The sequence below is a fragment of the Corvus cornix genome, chromosome 4, assembly GCF_000738735.6.
Source record: "Corvus cornix cornix isolate S_Up_H32 chromosome 4, ASM73873v5, whole genome shotgun sequence".
NCBI classification, from domain to species: domain Eukaryota; kingdom Metazoa; phylum Chordata; class Aves; order Passeriformes; family Corvidae; genus Corvus; species Corvus cornix.
This window is the reverse complement of record NC_046334.1, coordinates 7,765,743-7,787,453: the sequence shown is the minus strand read 5'-3', so window position 1 is coordinate 7,787,453 and position 21,711 is coordinate 7,765,743. Positions and strand designations below refer to the sequence as shown.

Here is a 21,711-nt window from a genome sequence, read left to right as displayed (position 1 = left end):
GATACTCAGCACAGAACTCCTTCATACCCCAAGATTCATGTTCTTGATTTACAATGAAATGTTCAGCAGTGTAACACTTCCATCTCATCTCCCTCATAAATCTGGTTATATATATGTACAGTCCTTCTGAACTGAACTATCCATCACAATTACAAGTCCACATTAAAGAAAAATGCTTTGTATTTTTCACTTAGTTATGCTGTTAGGCCTTGCATACAGATACACTGAGATTTTAAAGGTGACTCTGAATTATGAATTTCAGATGCCCTTTTTGGATGTAAATAGATAGTAGAGTGCATTGAAACTCTGACAGTGATAAGCATTGCACTATTCCAAATGCAGCATACATGTAACAATTCATGGCAAAGGCCACTACATCGCTCCTATTTGTTCAAGTCTTATTACCAGGTGGGCCAGTGGGCAATATAAACTCTCCCACAACCCTGACTTTGCAGATTTTGAAGGAAAACAAACCCTTGCCCCTCCCTCAAAAGCTGCCAAAAACTAGAAAAGGTATTAATCAAGTTTGATGTCTGAATTGCCTGAACTCAGGTGCTTTGAATCAGATACTTGGCAGCACTGCATTTTGGAAGCATTTTCCCAATTTGCTTCCTTTCCATATTTCAAAAGGAGAAAAGCAAAATTTCTCTGTGAGTTTTGATTTGTTTGAAAGACTGCTTTGGTCAAAGCAAAAAATTACGCCTAAACCCATCTTTAAATAATGTGTCCTTTCTCAAATTAATTAAGGGAAAAGAACCATACACCAAGCCTTTAGGGCAACAAGTGAACACTTTCATATGTATTACTGAGTAAAAGATGCAATAAAATATAAAAATACAAATTAAATACTTTGTTAAGTATTTTTTGCACTACCATTATTGGGATAGGTTTTTCCCCCAACGTGTGATTTTTTCAGAGCCTTGCCTTTTACTTGTAACTAAATGACATTTCTGTTTCTTCTGTGAAGTTAGATATGAGATAGGTGTGATGTAGGGAACCAGGCCCCCTTTTCAAAGCTCCCTTCCCAGAAAATCTATCCATTTCATTAGACTGTCAATGAGCAAGTTACTCATTTCCCTATGATTCATTCATGTTTTGTATTGGTAAATAAGGATAATGACGTTAACCTACTTTGTAGTTATCTACTGAAGAATTGGACTTTATGAAACAGAGTTATTATCACACTTTCTTGCTAAATAATTGGTGTGCTGCCTTGGATAAAACTGACTTTATGTGCATCAGAACATGAATAAAGACTCAAATATCTTCAATACTCAGCTCTTCCAAATCTCAGCTTCAAAGCCCTACCTGGACCACTGAGATGTGAATAGTATTAATCATGCAGGCCAAGGAGGAAGAGGAAAAAAAAAAAAAAAAAAGAAATAGAAATAGCCCTTAGCATGAGTCAAAGGACTTTTCTAAGCCATTTTTATGTTCACTCTCACTTTATCTGAGACAGACTTCTTGCCCAAGTGATCTTCAAAACAGGATTTAGCTGTCAGTCTGCATAGTCTCAGAAGAAATACTGGTTTTCTCTGTCCCTTTATCACTAAAATTCTTCTTCTGACTTCTCGTATTCTTTTCCTTATGGACACTGAAATATTGCAGCTCTTCTGCAATAATGAACCCTCTTGGCGTTCACCTAATCTGTACTGAAAACGTGTGAGCCAATGTTTCACCCTGTGCCTTTATATTAGACCCTTATCAGTTCCCTTCATAAAGTCTGCTAGCAGAAACCTAATTTCAGGTTTCAGCCAGGCACCAATGTAAACTGTTCAAAAACAGGTCAAAAAAGCTGATACATTTTATAGGATATACACGGCAGTGCATCTACTTGGCTTCACATCTTGGGCGTTCCTTCCTGAAGTGCCTCTGAGACATCGTGCCAATTCCATGAGGAAAGGGTAATACTGTGAAGGACTCTGCTTGGGAAAGCCAAGTAGCTAGTGAGCAAACATATGAAATAAGTTGATGGCACAAGTCCAAATCTTGCAGGACAGGTGTCTAATCATACAATTTAAATGTACACACATGCAGAGTATTAATTGGCACCCAAGCTGGCAGTTTCACAAGGGAGGCCAAGAATTTAATCAACCATGGGAAATAAAGTAACCTCATGCTTGACAATCACTCCAACAGAACATGGCTGAAATACAGTGTGTTAATAAGAGGTAGAAGCGTGGTGTGAGTTGCGTTTGTTCTATAGCAAGTAGCAGCTTTTCTCTCAGCAATTTTCAAAGAGGAGCACAAGTCATTAGAACACAGGGTTTGAGAAACCCTTCCTCTGTTTGCCAAAAACCTCCTGCACTTCTTCACCTTTGTAAAGTCATTTTTTCAAAAAGCTCAGATTACTATACCAGTCAATGAAATGTCTGTTTGATCCACAAAAATTAGGGTCTTGAGCATCTCACTACCTGCCATTCCCTGCCAAAAGCAGATGACCATACTTTAGTACTTCATCAGTGTTAAGGTAGGTAAGAATGTGGATAATTACATGGCATTCCTGTGGTACTCTCTCAGGAAAAATATGAATCCCTTACACACATTTCAGCACATTTAAAACATGACTAAATCACTTTTAAGAAAACATTTTGTGAAAAGGTGAACTATGATCTAATTTCAAAACCCAGGAAAATATTTCATTATATGTAGAACAGCATAGTTCAGAATTTTCACTAAATAATTGTGCAAAATAAAGCTATGGCAGTGTGATGGATTTTCATCCGACATGTTTTTCTTCCCAGTTAATAACTGACCTCAACACCCAGTTTGGATAGCAATGGACCACTACAGAAGAGCTACTCGTGTGCCACAGGATTGTTCACTAGTGACAGAAGTCATGTGCAGAACAGTAAAAAGATGTTTTGCCAGCAGAACCTGCTGCTGACTAAAACTGGTAGGGAAGGAGTTTTGTCTGTCAATGTGAATTACCTACTAAATATTTTTAGATGCTTTTGAAAACAGATATGATGCTGCATAGTATCAGGTAATATCTTGGAAAAAAAAACCCAGCCCAAACTGCTGCCATGTTATCAATCAGTGTGTTTTCCTTCAGTAATTTAGAAATAATTGATTATACAGCATCAGAATGACCAAAAAGAACTGAGAAGACATTCCCTCCATATTTCCTCTAGCAATTTGAGATCAAACAAGATTTATGCTCCTTTTTTTCACCATAAAATTCATCACCAAAAGCTAATAGCAAGAATGAAGTTCTTATGTCAAAATATCTTGTCATCACTGAGGTAAAAGGGCACATTCTTTGCATCAAGACTGCATGATTCAGCCCAAAACTTACAGGAAAATTATATAATATGTATGTAGAATATTAAAGTTGTTTCTACAGAGATTTGTATTGAAGTATTTATTTGGGACTATCATTAAAAGAATAGTGCATGCAAATAAAATCTCATATCTCAGCACCAATCTATGAAATTGGTGTATTCTGAGTTTTTAGTTCAAACTACTAATTGTGAGTAGACCAAGCCTAATTGTCAGCTTTCATTATGTACTATGTGATCACCATTGAAGATACAGTTCACAAATCATATCAGATTCTTATATATTTTCAAATAATTTAAGAATCTGATGGGATGTGTGAAATTCTGAGTATTCTTTCATTTCAAACTATTAATTGTGAGTAGACCAAGCCTAATTGTCTTCATTACTTCCTATGTCATCACCATTGAAGACACAGAAGTTCACAAATCCCATCAGATTCCTAAATGATTTAAAATTATTTAGAAGTACAGAATAGTTTTTTCCCCACTATTTGATAAAATAGAAATGAAGAATTTACCCCACTAAGGATCAATGCCAAGTATGACAAGTATTCATAGTCTACTTTTAAAATGGAGGGAAAGAAAGAACAGAGGCACAACAATAACAGCACAGAATGCATCTAAAAGAAAATAGCTTTCAGTTGATGTGCAGCTATATGATTATATTCCCACCATCAGTCAAATCCAGCCCCTTCTGCAGATGTTTATTCTTTTCTCTCCTGTTTGGATATTATGGTTCATTATGTTGAGGGACTAAGCTGATTGAAATGTTCATGGAGATGACTGCTGCAGTAGAATGCGTAAAAGAGAAAAAAAACAGGAATGCAGGGAGGGCAGGAGGAGAGGGAGCTTTTTATAACTCAGTAGCCCTGATTGCTGCATCAGAAACAGTGCGAAAGAAAGGCTGAGGGGAGACTAAATACATGGCTTTTTCAAACAATAATAAATCATATGCCATATATAGGCCAAAAATGAAAGAGGCTCTGTGTTCAGATGTAAACTTCTGGCAAGACCTGGTTTGTTGTCAGGTTCCCAGACACAAAATAGACACTCTGTTCACTTAGCATGAAGCCCTGCAAGAAGCAGAGAGCTCCAGAGACTCTTGGCTCTTCTCAAGTCTCATTAGGTCTGCATATTAATGACTTGCAGCAATAGAAAGAGGCCCTGTGGCAGCCTCCTCTTCCCCTGGTGCCTGGGTTTCCCATCATTAAGGGCACAGTGACTACAGCAGCAAGAAAACAGGGGACATTAACAGAGCAGGCGGGTGAGGCAGCACTGCCCTGACAGTACTGGGTACCCTGCCCCGGTATCTTCTAAGGTGGGGGTTGGGGAAAAAAAAGGGACACACTTGTAGCAAATCTTTATACATGACAGAGCACAAAGGAAATGAGGGGAAAGACAACACTGTATTGAACAAAGATGTACCAGACCTGTGGAGGCTGTAGTAGGAAAGAAAGCACAGCATTTGTAGCTAAAATGCAGTGTGAGGGTGAGCGTGAATTCTAATGCACAGGCTCTGAACAAATGTTCCTTTCAGAAGCAAACTGACAGTATGAGAACTAACACAGCAAGCCCTACATATGGGCATAACACTGCAATGTGTGTATCTTCCAAGTGATTCACAGTCTTTTAAAGCCTTTCTTTCCTCTATCAAGAAAATGTATTTAATAATACCTTATTAACATGGAGACCACTTGCACTATATGGTGCCTCAATTTGAATTAACAGACAATCCTCCAAAAATGCTAAGGTATTACACATTCAGAGCACCCAGTGTGTCTCCACTGATCCACGGAAAAAAAACTCTCACAGTCTGGCTGTCATTCAATCATTGGGTCCATTCTTTCCCTTGGGAACTCCCCCTTCACTTCCCATTGCCATGCCAGCTGAAGTGCCTACTAAACAAAATTGCTTAATGCTTTGAAATTCCCTAAATCTGCAGTAGGAAAAAATGTGCTATAAAATGTACCAACAACTCTGTCTTAATGTGCAGGAAGTTTTGCTACTGTGAATGATGCAGTATAACACATCCAATTCCCACCCCCAACCAAATGAATAAAATAAACTCTGCCCCATGACCAAAAGAGGTTCAAAATTGCCTCCTTGTCCAGGTAACTGTAGCAGCAAGCTGACTTAAACCCACACAATAAATATGCTCACCTTATTTACGCCTCTCTTGTATTATATTCCTATAAGTAACTGTTCCTTCTAGTCTCCCTACTTAAAGATCCACTATTTCCATTCTCTTATCAGACTTACCAGAGGATTGACCTCGATTAGTGGCATCATGATCACTGTCTCCTTGCTCACTGTCTCCATGACCACTGTCCTTAGAGCTTACTATGTCTGCTTCCTGGAATGCAGAACTAGACACAGAAACATCTTTACATTAGAATAAACATTAAAGAGGAACTCATAAAACATTCTTCCGCCATCACATGGCCAAACACGGTGCTGCATTCCCCCCACTCCTGCCTGCTGCAGGGCTTCCACAGAGGCGCCCCGCCCACCATAAACATAATGAGGAGTTTTCAGACCTTGGGAGCATGGTTGGAAGGGACAGCAAGGGTTATTAGTCCACCTGGGTTCCATGTACTCGGTAAAAGTAATTTGGTACCATTTACTTAAGCTGAATTTCAACTCAGTGAGACTATTTTCTGGGACACCCTACAGAAGCATATTCATAAGTATCTGAAGCACGTTTTAGACTAATAGAAGCCGAGATTTTGTTCTCTTTTCAGTCAATTTTGAAACCAGTTTAGAAAAGCCATAATTCAAACTCATTTAGTGCATCTACATACGTTTGACTTTCCACTGCTTTACTACTCTGTTACATTGGCAGTAAACACATTTCTGCACCCCATTCAGACTTGCTAAAGCATGCATGAGGAAACCAAGGCTATGGAGCTCCTACCTGTTTACTCGTCGGGGTCTGTCAACTAGATAACTGAGCTCAGCACGCTGATGTTTTGTCTAGGAAAAAAGAAAATATTGGGAAGTATTTTAACTCTTGATATTTCTGTAACCAGCAGCAGAAAATACACAAGGGAGCAGCTCACCATATTCACTATAAATGGTAATGCTTAGCTGCAAGCAGGCCTACAAAATCTGTTTCTAGAATGTAAGGCGGAAAAAACAGCTCTTAGTCACACAGATGGGGAAGGCATGAGGGATTTTTTTCTGAAGTTTTTTGAGACAAGATTCTGACGTTTTCTCAGAGTGCACACTGTTGAGCATCACAAGAACTCCCACAAAATATTAGCATAACTATTTCTAGAGTTGTGGACTACTTAGATAGTACTGTTATAGTACCATTAGGAAAAAAAAAATACATTGAGATACCCTCAAGTCATCAAAAAGGAAGCAGAAGCCAAGAGTTTTATAGACATTTTGAGGCAAAGTCAGTATTAAAAATCAGTATTAGAAATTTCACTACAAAACTTAATGCTTTGAACATACCATTCAAACTACCTTTGTCAGACTGGACAATATTCAGGTTTCAGCATGTTAAGAGAGAATGTGAGATTTTCACTAATGCACAGGCAGAGAGGTACTGAGAATATGTATGAGCTAACCCAGCACAAAATGATTAATGGGGGAGTAATATGGCATGGTATATGCTTTGATAAAAATTCTCTACACACCAGGTAACACAACATAAGCAACATTGCAGAACACCTTAAGTTTCAGCATATAATTTTACAGAAACTCTTTCTGGCTGCTTTTCTTTGCAAGTTTTGGGGTTATAAAGACCCGTGCAGATAGAGTAAAGTAAAGTAAAGTATTAAACCCTAATTCACAAATTAATTAAAGCTCCTGCTAACTATAGTGATTGTGACAGTCCCAAATGGGGTTTCCCCTAAAGCCTTCCTTGCACATGCAAAGATTTCAGGAAGGAAAAAGACATCGGTTTTAAGTATTGTTTCAGAACATCCTGTAATTACACCCCCACGTCACTTCAGTCTTGTCAAGCGCAGAGATTCTGCAAAGAGCCGTAACCCCCCACCCCGCCCCAGTCTCTCAACCCACAGGCGATCCACTCACACCTAAACGCTGCCCCGGGGGTATCTTGCGCCCCGATGCTGCCCAGCCGGGGCCAGATTCCTTCAGAGGCACCGGAGTGGCGGGGGGAGGAGGAGGGGGGCTCAGGGGGGACACGCCTTGGCTGCAACAGCTGCTAAGCCCGAGCGGGAGGGAGCCAGCGGGGTGTGTGTGTCTGTGCCTACCTCGCAATCCCCTCTGAGACCCCCGCCTGTCGCTAAAGCCTCCCGAAGAGGAGAGGGCAAAAAGGAGAGAGACAGCGGACGGATTAAAGAGGAAAGAAGGAGGACTGGGAATGCAAAACGCCTTTCCCGCCGGGAGAGGAGCGGGAGCTTGGAGAAGGATGTTTGGGGATGACTTGTGGATGAAGTCTCCCACTGCGGGGACTGGGGGGGGGGGTGTGGGGGGGTGTGGGATGCCGGGGGGTGCCGGTCCTTACCTCGCTGGACAAAATGCTGCCGTTGGAGATGATGTCGGGCTGCTGGTCGGCGTAGCCGGTGACGATGGCCCCACAGGGGTTGTGCTCGGCGTCGGTGCTGCGAGAGGGGCTGCAGGGCTTGAGGAACATCAGGTCGGTCTTGGCGGACTCGGGGGTGAGGCAGACTTGGTAGCAGTAGTTCTGGTTGTGGTGGTGGGAGCCGAAGCTTCCCGACTCCTCCACCGGGACCTGCGCCGGGTTGGCTCGGCACGTTGGAGCTCTGCACCAGCATGATGTCCGACTTGCTGAGCTTCTTCTTGCGGGCCCGCGCCTGCCGGCTGCAGCAGGGGCAGCAGCAGCAGCAGCCCAGGCAGCAGTCGCTGGCCAGGCAGGTGTAGATATTGAGCTTCTTCTCCTTCTGGCAACGCACGGCCAGGGACGATCATGGCCAGCAGAAAGATGAAGGAGACGGAGCCCAGGGCGATGATGAGGATGAGGGTGAGGTCAAGCGAGTTATCCCCCCCGGAGGCGGCTGGGGCGATGCTCGCCGGAGCCGCCGCCGCCGCCCCCCGCGCCCGTGCCCGCGGCCGGGCCGCCGCCGCCGCCGGACCGCTCGCCCGCGCCGTCCACCAGCACCACCTGGACGGCGGCGGTGGAGGAGAGCGGCGGCTGCCCGTGGTCGCGCACCTCGATGACCAGCTCGTAGGGGGCGCTGCGGGTCGCGCTTGGCCGGCACCCTGCGGGCCGTCCGCAGCTCCCCGGAGCGCCAGTCCATGCGGAACAGCCCGGCCTCGTTGCCCCGCGCGATGCCTGTAGGTGAGGCGGGCGTTCTCCCCGTCGTCGGCGTCCACCGCCGCCACCCGGCTCACCAGGTATCCCGGCTCGGCGCCGCGGGGCAGCGCCTCCCGCGCCGGGGTGCCATTGCGGCCGGGCAGGGGGCTGACGATGGCGGGGGCGTTGTCGTTCTGGTCCACCACTATGATGTGGACGGTGGCGTTGCCGGCCAGCGGCTGCGGCTCCTCGCCCGCGTCGCGGGCCTCTACCTGGAAGCTGAACTCCTTGAGCTGCTCGTAGTCGAAGGAGCGGAGGGCGTAGAGAAACCCGTTCTCGGAGTTGATGGAGACGTAGGTGAAGACGGACATGCCCTGGATCTGGGTCTCCAGGATGGAGTAGGCGAGGCGGGCGTTAGCACCCTGGTCGCGGTCGGTGGCGCTGACGGCGTAGATGTAGGCGCCGGGCACGTTGTTCTCGCTCACGTACACCTGGTACACGGGCTGGCTGAAGCGCGGCGCGTTGTCGTTCACGTCGCTCACCCGCACCTGGATGGACTTGCTGGTGCTGAGCGGCGGCTCGCCGTGGTCCCGGGCCACCACGGTGAGCGTGTAAGCGTCGCCGCCCGGCTGCTCGCGGTCCAGCGGCCCCTCGGTGACAATAGTGTAGTAGTTCTTGAAAGAGCTCTTGAGGCGGAAGGGCGCGTCGCCCTGCAGCAGCTCGCACTGCACCTGTCCGTTCTCCTCCGAGTCGCGGTCCGAGACGCTGAAAAGGGCCACCACGGTGCCCGGCGCCGCCGCCTCGCTCACCGCCTCCTTGACGGTGGAGAAGCTGATCTCGGGCGCGTTGTCGTTGGCGTCCAGCACCCGTACCAGCACCTTGCAGTGGGCCGGCACGGCGTTGGGCCCCAGGTCCTTGGCTTGGACGTACACCTGGTACACGCTGCTCTCCTCGTAGTCCAGCTCGCCGCTCACCTCCAGCCGCCCGGTGCGCGGCGCGATGCCGAAGAGCTCCCGGGCGCGGGCCGAGATGTGGCTGCTGAAGGAGTAGATGATCTCGCCGTTCTGCCCCTCGTCGGGGTCCGTGGCGTTGAGCTGCAGCACCAGGGTGCCCGGCGGCGAGTTCTCCGGCAGCGACACGGTGTAGACGGGCTGCTCGAAGGCGGGGACGTTGTCGTTGGAGTCCAGCACCCTGACGGTGAGCAGGGCGGTGCCGGTGCGCTGCTGGGGCTGCCCGCCGTCCACCGCCGTCAGCACGTAGCGGTGCACCGCCTGCTGCTCCCGGTCCAGCGGCTGGTCCAGCACCAGCTCGGCGAGCGGTTCCCGTCCCCCTGCGTCTGCACGTCGAGCGAGAAGTAGCTATTGGGGGTGATCTCGTAGGTGCGCAGGGAGTTGGTGCCCACGTCGGGGTCGAAGGCGCTCTCCAGCGGGAAGCGGGTGCCCGGCGTGGCGCTCTCCGAGATCTCCACGGTGAGGTCGGGCTCCGGAAAGGAGGGCGGGTTGTCGTTGATGTCCAGCACCTCGATCTCCACCCGGAACAGCTCGAGGGGGTTCTCCAGGAAGACCTCCAGGTGCAGAAGGCAGGAGGGGCTCTGCTTGCAGATCTGCTCCCGGTCGATCTTCTCGTTCACGTAGAGTACCCCGGTTTCTAGGTTAAGCTCCAGGTAAGGGCTGCGGGAGTTGGGCGCCGTCTGGAAGCGCCGAGCGGAAAGTTTTGTAATGTCCAAGCCCAGGTCCTCGGCGATATTCCCCACGAACGTGCCATGCTCCTGCTCTTCCTGCACCGTGTAATGGAGCTGGCAAAAGGCCCCCTCCACCATCCAGAGCAAGGCAAAGAGGAATAGCACAATCATCTCCAAACGGGGAAAGAGATTCCCCCCTCCCCGACACCACCTCTGCCTCCTTTTCCAAAAGCCACCACCACCTCCTCCTCCGAAAATACACACTACAGTGTGTGTGTATGCGTCTGTGTGTGTCTGTGTGCGCGCGCGCGCGTGTCCGCGCCTGCAAGCGTGTGGAGAGAGAGAGGGATCGGGGAGGGGGGGGAGAGGTTGGTTTGAGGGGGTAGGGGTAGTGCTGAATACTATTTCTTCTGATTCATGTTAAGATTTTTTTTCTCCCCCATCTCCCTTCCTTTTTGTTACGGGTATTATTGTTTCACACGCTGACCAAATGAAGAAGACAGGCGTCCCCACTTCATCTGTGATCTTCGAAATATATGGCCAACTAAAATAGCTATTAGCCAGCTGTAGCTAGAGACACACAGTAGCCCTCTTTTATTTATTCCAAGAGTCTTGGCACTGCACCGCGGCAGCAGCAGCGGCGGCGGAGGCAGCAGCAGCAGCAAATCCCAAGGAGGAAATTTTTGTATTTCAAGATTGTCCTCGGTTTTTCTTGCTGGTGGGAGTTGGAGGGTAGATGCTGCTGGAACAGCCGGTGGACATGCCCTCTTTGGATGCAAGAAAAAGGCAGAAAACCGCGAAATTAAAAAAAAAAAAAAAAATTACCCGCAAAAAGATTTCATATCATAAAAAAAAAAAAAAGGCAGAGAGCAGTTTTACTACCCAAAACTTTCATTCCCTGATGTCCCTGGGATTTCCTCTTTTTTTTTTTTATTTAAGGATTTTAGATTTTTCTCTCTTCTATTAAAGGTTTTTCATTTTCTTCTTTTATTGCTATTAGTATGTTCATCATCATCATCAGTCTGCTTTTACGGCGGTGCCGATCGAGGTGGGGCTTTTTCTCCTCTCTTGCTGCTTTCGCGTTTAGCCCCTGTGTCTGTCTGTGCCGCTGCCGCCGCCACCGCTGCTGCTGCTGCTGCTGCTGCTGGGCTCCCGTCCCGGCTCCGGTCCCGGCCGCGCTTCCTCTGATCTCTGCCGGCAGTTTCTGAGCGGGCAGCGCTCGGCTGCGCTGTTTTTGCGCAGCGCCCGGCTCCTGCCAACCAATCGGCGGCCAGCACCGCCCCCGGGGGCGGCGTCCCATTGGCCGCGTCGCGCGTCAAGTGCGCTGCGTCACAGCCGAGCCGCGCGCGAGCGGGCTAGGCGGGCGGGCAGGGGGAGCGCGCGCCGGGCGCCTGAGCGCGCGGTTCCCGCGGAGCGCCGGGGGATCCTTGCCCCGTTCCCTGAGTCCTTGCCCCGTTCCCTGAGTCCTTGCCCGCTCCCCGAGTCCTTGCCCGCTCCCCGCGCGAGGCGATGGCTCCCCCGCCACGGCCGCTGGATCGGGAGATCGCCGCCCGTCCCTGGCGCGCGCACCCACACGCACCCGGGTAAACGTCAACAGCCCCGCTCCTTGGAGAGGGGAGTTTCCACCCAGCCGCCACCAACTTTCCTTTCCAGTAACGCTTTTAGAAAAAGCATAAACAAAGGGGAAACTTGGGATTATTATTGTTGTTCCTTCCCCCTTTCCCCGCCCCACGGGCTGCCGTAGCTAATTGGTGTGTTCCACAGTGGAGAGAGTACAACTTTCCGTCATTCATCCGTGCAGTGTTTCCAGCTCCGGCCAATTGAAAGTATCACGAGCCTGAGCCAGTATTTTCCTATTTCCATTTTGGAATTTCCACTAGTGTAACAGGAGACCGTCACATACGATGGAAGAGGAAAAACGAGGAATACTGTCTGTCACTGGGTAGTCGGGGGGGTGGGGAGGCATCCCCTGGAGGGGGGTCTATCAGGGAGGAGCAGAGGAATCCAAGGGAAACGCTCTGGTACCGGCTGTCGATGCTGGTTGAGAGATCCACGCCCGTAAGGCTATCAAATGAATAAAATAAGAGTAAAAAGAATGAAATACTTGTAATTCTTGTGGTTATGTCTGTTTTGTTTTGTTTTCCCCCGAAATGTTACTGTTTTTGAAGAAGCAGCACGAAGCAGGGACGTGCAGCTCCTGCTCAAACCCCATCTCTAATTCATCAGTCAGCAGCGGCTCCGTCCACACATCTCAATGAACTAAAGGTGCGTTTTTCCTGCGGAAACGCAGGAATCCACATTAGGATGGCGAGGCCCTGGCACAGGTTGCCCAGAGAAGCGGTGGCTGCCCCATCCCTGGCAGTGTCCAAGGCCAGGCTGGACGGGGCTTGGAGGAACGCGGTCTAGTGGAAGATGTCTCTGCCCATGGCAGAGGGAATTGGAACCAGATACTCTTCAAGGTCCCTTCCAATCCCGACCATTCTGCGATGTCCAAGGCCGGGCTCCCCCCAGGGCTCCACCGCCCGCAGCCGCGGGCGCGCCCCCGCCCCGCCCCTCCCCCGGCCCGGCCGCTCTCGCGGGCGGCGCGCGCCCCCCAGCGCCACAGCGCCGCAGTGCGCCCGGCAGCGCCTCCGCCCCGCGGGGGACACAGCGCGGCTCCGCACCGCGCCGGGACCCGCGCCCGCCTGCCTCCCTGGCCGCCCTGCCTCCCCTGGCCGCCCTGCCTCCCTGGCCGCACGGCCCCGCGCCTCCCGCAGCCCCTCCCGTGGCCGGCTGTGTGGCTGCGGCAGGCGGTACTGCCTCGCCGCGGGAGGGGGGCACAGGGAAGCGGCAGCCGGCGCGGCGCGCGGGGAGATGGCCCTTCTCCCCCAAATCGAATCCTGTCCTCCCCTTCAGAGTGGCACCCTACCCACTACTGGGCTCCGTGACAGCGCGGGGCACAGTCGGCGGGGCGATTCCGGTGGGTGTTTTCCAGAAAAATTGAAAAATTTCTTCAGAATCCCCCGGCTACTCCCGCTGCCCGTTGATGTGGACGGGGACCTCGCTGCTTTCCCCTTCCATGCAGAAGCGCCGCCGCTCACCTGCCCGTCCGCTGCCGCCAGCTCCAGGCGCGGACAGCGGAGATCGTGCCTCTCCTGCCTGGGGGACCGGTGGATGCCCACAGGGAAGCGGCCGCTGCCCGGCACTGAACGCGAACCGGGGCAGCCCGGCTCTAGCCCTTCTCTCCCCGCCGCCGGAGCCCCCGGAACGGCCACCTCTCCTGCCTTCGAGGAACGCGGGCGGCCCGGGCGCAGCGGGCGAAACCCGGGAGACCGAGCCCGCCCGTGTCCGTGTCCGTGTCCGTGCCCGTGTCCGTGCTCGCCTCCGCGGGCCGGAGGAAGCCCCGGAGGTACGGGGTGGGGGAGACACATCCCCGCGCTCGGGGCGCTCCCCACGGGCGCTCGAGGCGCGACACCCACGCGAGGCTTCTGCAGAGATGGCGTGATCCGGGGGGCAGCAGCCACGCGGGATCATACACATATTTATATCCATACACGTGTATAGGCGCGGGGGCAGCCGCCTCCCACCCTCCCCGCGGCGCCCGGCGGGGGCGCGCAGCCCGGGGATCCGATCTGCCCCCGCGATTCCAAGCGCAGCCGGGTCTCCATTTTGGGTCTCCGAGCAGTGCCTGGGAAGCGGCAGGGATCCGCGGCCGCCCTCCCGCTAATGCCGAGTGACAAATCGCACTTAGGCGATACATGAACGAGAAAATGATTTATGGATTTTCACGACGGTCTGAGCCGGTGAAGGCGACATGAATTATCCATCCTAATGTGCAATATATCATTTTCTAATAACACTGGGTTGGCCCTAACGCTGTGCGCTGCTCCTTTCGATAGCAGGTATCGATTCGGCACAGTCCGAGCGCTGGCTTTCCACCGGACACGTACCTCCTGCAGCACCAGCTGAGATCTGTGTATTTACCTCTTCCTAAAGCCCAGGGCTATGGACAGACCCCTGACACTGTGGCCTTTAGGTTTTCCATCTGTCATGATTTAATTTGGCAATTCCTTTGCCGAATGAAGACTAATCTTTCATATCACTGCATTTCACTCTGTGCTGTGATTTGGAGATGGAAAGAGAGGATGCCAGGTTTATAAATCCTCCGTGCTGACAGGGATGGCACCTGGGTAAGTACAACCTTTCCCCCCTGCCAAAACCCTCCTTGGCACCCCAAGTACAACGGGGCACTTTCTAACAAGGAGAACAGATGCTAAATGCTCCTGCTCACACAGAACTTCCTTGGCACCTCCATTTACCAAATTTCACAGATTATTTTAAAGATAAAATTTTTGCATTTAACTCATACACAGTAGGAGAGTGAATCATCAACACACAAAACTGAATGCATGTGCAAAAGAGGGGGAAGAGCTGCCAGCTCTGGAGGGTGCTCAGTCCCAGGTCCAGCCTGTGCTAGTGCCCCAAGGCCAGGGCATCCCCTCTCCCCCGTACAAGTTCCTTTGCCCTTCATCACAGAGTTGCACTGAAGTCATAGTGACATAAGCTATGAACAATCCCAATTATTTATCTAGATGGCTCCAAGTCTAAAATATGAGTTTCACATAAATAAGATGAACAAATCCTGGCCTTCCATGAAACAGTATAAAACAGAGATGGGGAAGATGGAGATAAAGGATTAATACATTCACTTGGGCTTTGGGGTTAGATAAGTGATTACTGGGGAAGAGGTGAGGAAATGCTTCATTTCTCATTAGCTAAATGTAGTGTTTCCATTTCTCAGACACAAAAGGAGTCACACGAGTAAGAAAACATCCAAATACTGTGCTCTGGAATAAACAATCACTATCCTAACCCACACAATCATATTTTAGGGTGTAGAAAGCTAATCCCTATTGTTTAGTTGAGTCACCAAAATTATCTTCTGGTTCTATTTTAGGTATCAGTCTTAGTTTCAGTCTGAGGAACATTGTCGCCTCTTTACTGTCTGGATGTTAAAAGCACATTGAGAATTGGCTTCCCTTGTCCCTCAAAGCTCCTAGATTGTCATTCCTTGTTGTAATATTAATTATTTCAGTTAAAAAAAAAATAACAGAACCCACCCAGGTTCTCCATCAAGAAAATAACAGCTCATGGTGCAGGAAAGATTACTGGAATCAATGATGGGATTAGGATTGTAAATAAGAAGCAAAAGATATCATGGTTAGAAAAAGCCTGCTGCCTAAGAGGAAGATGTACATGTATTACTGATGGGGCCATAGGACGAAATCCTGCTTCAAAGCTAAGTCGATACAGAACAATTTCACAAATGAACTAAGAGGCCCGATTAAGGTTATTTGTATCAGAGGGGAAGGTTCACTGCCACCACTCCCTCAATGGATTTCTCTCTTAATTGCCAGAGAGGAGACAAAACAGGAAGGCTAGACAATTTGGCTAATCAATAAAAAAAGTCTGTCTTCACGTTTGCCTGAAGAGCACTCCGTATGTCAGATCGATATGGAAGCCACCAAAGTTCTTGCAGAGGTCACCAGTGATTAAGACATTTTCTGATGGCTTTTAAACAACCCGGGAGACAAGCATCTGCCACAAGTTTGAAGATGTAAGCAGAACTAGAGATACGATGTTAATCATCCCTTTCACACTTATGGGAGTCCTCCTGGTGATAAAAACATCTCGTTGTATTTATGACCTTAGACGGCTGTTTTAATAAGCGACGATAAAATATGACTTCATTACATGCTCTGTACTCCACCAGTGATCAGATATGATGGAGCGTCTCCAGAAGGTGCCAGGAGCCTAGAACAGAATTACAGTGAATGCATCCTGTAGGAGTTTCTTAAGGCCGACTTCTGCCTCCTTTTCTTCACCCCCAGACATTCAATGCACATTTCAGGGAGACTACTCAAGCAGCAAGAAGCTGTTCAGTGTGAAACAGTAGACTGGTACAGTCTACTGCTATTATCCCACCTTCTCCAGCTTTCAGAGTCTATCATAATGTTTATCAAAAAAAAGAAAAAAGAAAATCCCTTGTGATTTTAGCTGATTCAAGTCTGCATTGAAATAAATAGAAGAAAACTATTTTTTCCACAGTTAAGCTCTGAACATTTTCTATCAGTCAGGCCTTTTACAGTGTCCAGATCAGAGCAGCCAAGGTCCTGGTCACTTCAAAACAGTTGTTTCCGTATGTGTGGCTTTACACTAACATTTGGCCTGATTCCTATAAGCTTGTCTCATGTCCCATTACTATTAATGTAACAATTAGTCACAAATCTGACAATCTTTAAGTTCACTTTTATTGTCGTGCTGCAGATACATTATAAACAAGTGAAAATGACTTTATACAAGGTGATCAGTCAAAAATACTGATTTTATCTGTTTACTTGGAGACAAGAGGTGACATCTAACATCACAGAAGATATTTCTTAACAAAAGATTCTTCAGTAAGGCAAATTACTTATCATCTAGCTAGAATTTTCAGGAAGATAGTTTACTCCATAGAAAGAAGCCTGATACTGAATCAGATGAAAAGCAAAATATGATCACATTGATCTGGACAGGCATCATTAAGACACTATTTTCTCTATAAATTTATTTTTTTTATGGTATGGCTCAATCAGCTGCACCCATTTCTTTGAACTTCATCAAAATACAGTTGACCTGTATCTGAATTCAACCAGTGCTGCTAAGCTTGAATGATTACCAGAGCAAATGAGGGCAAAACTACAGTGGAAAACTCCACTGTTTGAGACTCTGTTAAGCTTCTTATAATACACTCAAAGCCATAGGTAGATGTAGTTGCTCATGATAAAGAAAATTGCAGTGTTGATTTTCTTTTCAACAGCAAGTTCAAACCTTGAACTAAGGCACCATTTGTTTTCAGGTTCAGCTTGAAAGCAGTAGTTCAAATATAAAACTTCTATTCTTAGACATAATACTCTATGTCTAGTGCTTGACAGAATAAATGCAAAAAAGCCCTAAACTCTAGATTGTTTGCCCAGAAGAATTTGCATTCTTGGGCCTCAGTGTTCCATGTATATATAATTTCCAGCATAGTTCTATCATCTGAGTCATCGTGCCAACTACGCAGCAGATAACAATAGCACCAACTAGGAAGGAAAATGAAAAAGATGGCAAAAGAGATGTTATAATTATGCCATCACTTAGGAAGAGTGCGCACATCTGTATTTTTTTTACCTATTCTAGGTGGAGCTACTTTCACTACCAGTATTCAAGACTGTATTTTTTGAGTCTTCCCTTGGTAAGATCCTGTGCTCAGGTGCTTGCTTTTTCTCCTAAAACTGCATCTGTCTAGGGAAAATTTTTCCGTAGTCTTACCCACCTCAGTTTCAGTATTGAGGAGGTTCCAGTTGGAAAGCAGTTTAGTCACTTATGAGGCAATGATCACATTTTTTTTTGTCTGTGCTAAAAGAATTGCAATATTCAATTCAAAATCTTACCACCTCCACATTTTGGAATAGTGACTTTAGCAGATGGAGGTCTCAGGAGTACTTGTTGCCGCTCTCAGGAAGATACACCAAAGGGATTAAGTCCTCGGAACTTCTTCCACAGAAGCTGTTCCTTGAAACTCTTCCTCACTCTCAGAAATTTATAAGTTGGTCTTTGAAAAGTCTGTGCTAGACACCTCCTCTCACAACTGCTTAGTGGCTGGACTGCATGGCGGAAACTGTGCAAGTTCATATGTTCCATGCAATTCCTATGGAGGATGAACAGAGTTTTTCTCAGAATAATTATTTTCAGGGTTCTTCAGGCCCCTCTGTAGACCTGAATGTAGATCTGAAGCATGTGCACACTTATCCATACACTTGCTACTCTGAATGGTGGTAAGGAAGCAGGAGAAAGTGGAAAAGGAAAAGCATCTGTATAGAACAACATCGAATAGCAGAAAAAGGTGGTCACAATTACTAAAGGATAGGGAAATGGCTATAAAAGTATAACTGCAGCAAAACAAATGGTAAGAAAGAAAAATTAAAAAAAAAAAAACCACCCCAAAACATTTAGACTTAAAGGCAAAACCAGTCAGGCTATAACCACAAAGCTAAATTCCCTATCAGGCTTTTCAGAAGCTTCCTAAGTTCCTGGAGCCTAACAACAAAACTTAGTTCCCTTTCGCCTTTTATTAGCAGGCTTTACATATGCATATGGAAAAGCTCCTGACTGTGAGCTGTTCTCAATTAGGTGAAGTAGGAGTATGTGCTGTAGATTTCAGTGGTCCACACTCTATTCATTATGCAAGTTGGGGCCTGGTGTTGCTACAATTACAGTTTTTCAATTAAAACTCACACCAGAAGATTGTTTCCCTCACCAGAAGTTGGTGCAGCAGTGGGATCTCCAGAGGCTGAGCCAGCCCTGCTGCTGCTACCTCACGGAGCTGCAAGGTTGCTCTGATCAGCAGGATCTCACAGCTACAGGGCACAGGGACAATACACCTCACTCAGCAAAACTATGGAAACATGATTAGCAAAGTATGCGAGTTGCATAAGCAGACTTAAGAAATGTTGGATTTCAAAGTTCCTGATGTTGTTGCTTCTAGTGAGCTTGTAAATCGTGGTGATCTGTTACTAAAAGATCCATCTCTGCTGCCTGTCAGTCCTGCAGTTTGTGTGTTGGAATGAGGCACTCAAAAGGTACCCCATTTTTATTCCGGGACAAGATGTTTCCCAAGAAAGCTTTTGTTGTTTGATCAGAGCACACTATGAGCAGTGCTGGTGATGCTGAATCCGAGCTGGTTCATACCTGCAGCACTTTGGCTTCTGTTACAGTATACAGTGCAGAAAGAGGGGAAGGAAAGATCTTGTAGCTAAGGGTGTTGAATACCCTGTGGTATTGTGTGTTAACACATGTAACATATGCCCCGGTTTCGTGGTTTGAAGAAAGGCTGTAACAGTGTTGCCAAATGTATTTTGTCATGAATGGATGAATACTTGCGAAGCACTTGGGTGTGGTGAGAAGAGCTCCGGAGGTGATTATGATTTTAGAGGAAGTGGAGGGTTGGCACAATATGCTCTGAAGAAGTCTGCAGCCACATGTGACTGTCTCCTCACATGCCCACAACAAGCTGCTGAATCACACCTGCTTCCTTAATGCTGGTGTTTTCTCATTTTGCAAGCTTTACTATGCAAATCTTTTTGAAGTAACACAAGCATAATACAATCATATGCATATGCTTACATGTAATTACATGAACCTTGATGCTGAGCTTGGAGAGAAATGATAGTTCTGCAAGATGTGCAAGTGGGGGGAGAGGCGAATGTAGCCGCAACCAAGTTCAGCAGGAGCAATGGCCAATACAAACCCGATCCTCCCTCTAGCGAGAGTCTTTTAATTCAGTGCGCTTCTAAGCTCTCCGGAGAGGCTGATCCACTCAGCCACTCGCGACAGCAAAATGTTACCCCCATGACTGGCAGGGTCACCCTGCTCAGCACAGAGCTGGATGGCCTCCGTGGCTGCTCCTCCCGACTGCCAAGGACCGGTGCAGGGCACGGCTGCCGCGGGGAGAGAGAGCGTCATTCCCCGATAGCAGCCCTTTGCGCTCACGGAAAGCTGCGAGCTGCAGCAGCTGCTGCTTAAGAACGAATGGTCCGGCAAATCCTGCAGCTGTGGGAGGGAGCAGCTGGATTGCAAACAAGCCGTGTAATGTCCACGCAAAAAGAGGAGCTGTGTCTATTACAAATAAAAGTAGCCATGCAGCGTGCTGGCGTGCAGTAATCTGCACTGCTGTGCAGTCATGAGGGGAGTGTCTGTCTCCAGAAGGCAGAGAGCTGACTTAAAGAAGTGATCAATTGGGAAAAATAATCACATGGGCGCTGTGAAAACTCTGTGTGAGCTAAACACGAAAGTAAAGAGATTTGCAGGAAAGGGAGGGAAAAGGAAGTGAAGACAGGAAGGACTCAAGTTGTGGGAAGTGTTAAATAGAGGAATGAGCCATGTAAATGTGATTTAGGGTAGAGTGGGAAGATGTCAGAAATGTTGTAGGAAGGCTTGGATTTTCTTAGCTCTGAAAAGCATTTGAGACTTTTCTGGCTTTCAGTGCTTCTCATAGATTTCCCTGTAATTGGGGGAAACTTGGTGAAAGTGGATCATTGCTTTCTGTAAAAGGCAGTGTCAAGAGCAGAGTGGGAATATTTTGGAAGAACTTACTGCTATTACTGGTTGTGCTCTACTACTGGCTTTAACTGGAAAAGGTTCTGCTAGAAGAGTGTATTAGGAAGTTGTCTGCAGCTTTCCCTTGCTGCTGTAATGCTGGGCCATAGGGATATGGGAAGCACTTGTGTCCCACAGTTTCCACCATTCTGTAGTTTCTAAGAATCTGGAGCTGATCAGGAAATGAGGTTATAACATTCAGTTTTCTGGAAAGAAAGGATATAGACATTTGACCCTTTGCCGTATTTTGCTCAGTACAGAAAGGAACAGAAGCACAATTAGGAAGGAAGAAATAGCCTTTATGACATGACCAAAGTGCTGATAAATAGCTTCAGAAATGCAGTTCTTATTGCAAGCCAAGACAGAAAATCCAAATAATAGTTGCATGCATTGATTTAACAATGTAACTGTAGGCTTACAGGACAGTATTGAAGAATATTAATGGAAAATCCTTGACCAGAATTCAGAAAATTATAGCATCATCAGAAGTCCTTTATCTACAGAACTGTAATATATAAAACTGTAAATTTTAATGTCCTGTTTTAGAATTTTCAGCTGGTAATAAACAACCACCTTGTGTTGTGGTCTCTGTGGGAAGAGGGAGAATAATACTAGATTGGCACTCTAATCTGAGAAATCACAAAAAATGGGGCTAGGAAAAAAAATGTATCTAACTGTATTTTTTTTTTCCTGCAAAAATGAGCTTTCTGGGTAATAAAGTGATACTGCAAATTTCTAGAGGTGATTGCTGTAATAAAACGGTTTCCAGAGCTTATGTGCTTTTAGGGAATGGCAGAAATTGTTGTTTGATGGAGTACCAACATTAGAAGACAGGACTGTGCTCTTGTTTTGCTAGTGGTGGTGACTTGGAAGAACTGCTTTCCTTTTCCATGCCCAGTCATTATATGTGTGTAATGGGCATAATATTTCTCCCCTATGAAAAAAGTGAATTAGGGCCATGAGACAGAAGATTCCATACAGGAATTGGATTTCATCATGGCACATGAGCCTAATCTGAGAAGGTTTCTCTTTAAACCTGCCTACTGAAATGAGATAGAAGCAGAAATGTATGCTTTGGGCATCCTAACAGCAGAAATTTGGGAGATTTTTGTAGTAACTTGGTGTGGTTTGGCAGTATGAAAATGCAGTGTTAGAGCATTCTAGAGCTGCATCAAAAATGCTGTGGCCATGCCAAAATGCAGCCTGGTATATTTGGCTTATTCAAATGTCTTCAGAATACAGAGAGAAGTTGATTTTGTAGTGGCAGTTGTACTGCTTGTCCCCTGTATGCTGGATTGTAGCTGTCATATGCCTTGAGGTGGAAGATGTCAGTAGATGTTCCATATTGCTTGATTTGTCTA

General features: G+C 47.3%; 2 protein-coding genes across 2 annotated transcripts in view; both read right to left on the bottom strand.

The window, feature by feature from the left end:
* PCDH10 (protocadherin 10) overlaps nt 1–11,380 on the bottom strand; it is a 34,645-nt gene extending 23,265 nt beyond the window's left edge. The window contains 9 exon segments of the mRNA XM_039550551.1: nt 5,541–5,647; nt 6,196–6,254; nt 7,762–8,001; nt 8,003–8,176; nt 8,178–8,268; nt 8,270–8,448; nt 8,450–8,551; nt 8,553–9,826; nt 9,829–11,380. Of these exon segments, the coding sequence (XP_039406485.1) occupies nt 5,541–5,647; nt 6,196–6,254; nt 7,762–8,001; nt 8,003–8,176; nt 8,178–8,268; nt 8,270–8,448; nt 8,450–8,551; nt 8,553–9,826; nt 9,829–10,363 (2,761 nt within the window). The 5' untranslated portion in view covers nt 10,364–11,380.
* A 489-nt stretch (nt 11,381–11,869) lies between these two features.
* LOC120409892 (collagen alpha-2(VIII) chain-like) lies at nt 11,870–16,066 on the bottom strand. The gene is made up of 3 exons (XM_039550883.1): nt 16,001–16,066; nt 13,273–13,894; nt 11,870–12,256 (listed from the first exon to the last, which is right to left on the bottom strand). The coding sequence occupies exons 1-3, from the start codon at nt 16,064–16,066 to the stop codon at nt 12,177–12,179; spliced, it is 768 nt and encodes a 255-aa protein (XP_039406817.1). The 3' UTR covers nt 11,870–12,176.
* Nucleotides 16,067–21,711: the final 5,645 nt, after the last annotated feature.

Coding starts and splice junctions, on each gene's coding strand:
- LOC120409892 (XM_039550883.1), bottom strand. CDS start 16,066: ATGTCTGGGGGTGAAGAAAAGGAGGCAGAAGTCGGCCTTAAGAAACTC. Junction 13,895..16,000: donor TCCTACAGGATGCATTCACT/GTAATTCTGTTC, acceptor ACTCGGCATTAG/CGGGAGGGCGGCCGCGGATC. Junction 12,257..13,272: donor TGGCGGCAGCGGACGGGCAG/GTGAGCGGCGGC, acceptor TTCATTTGATAG/CCTTACGGGCGTGGATCTCT.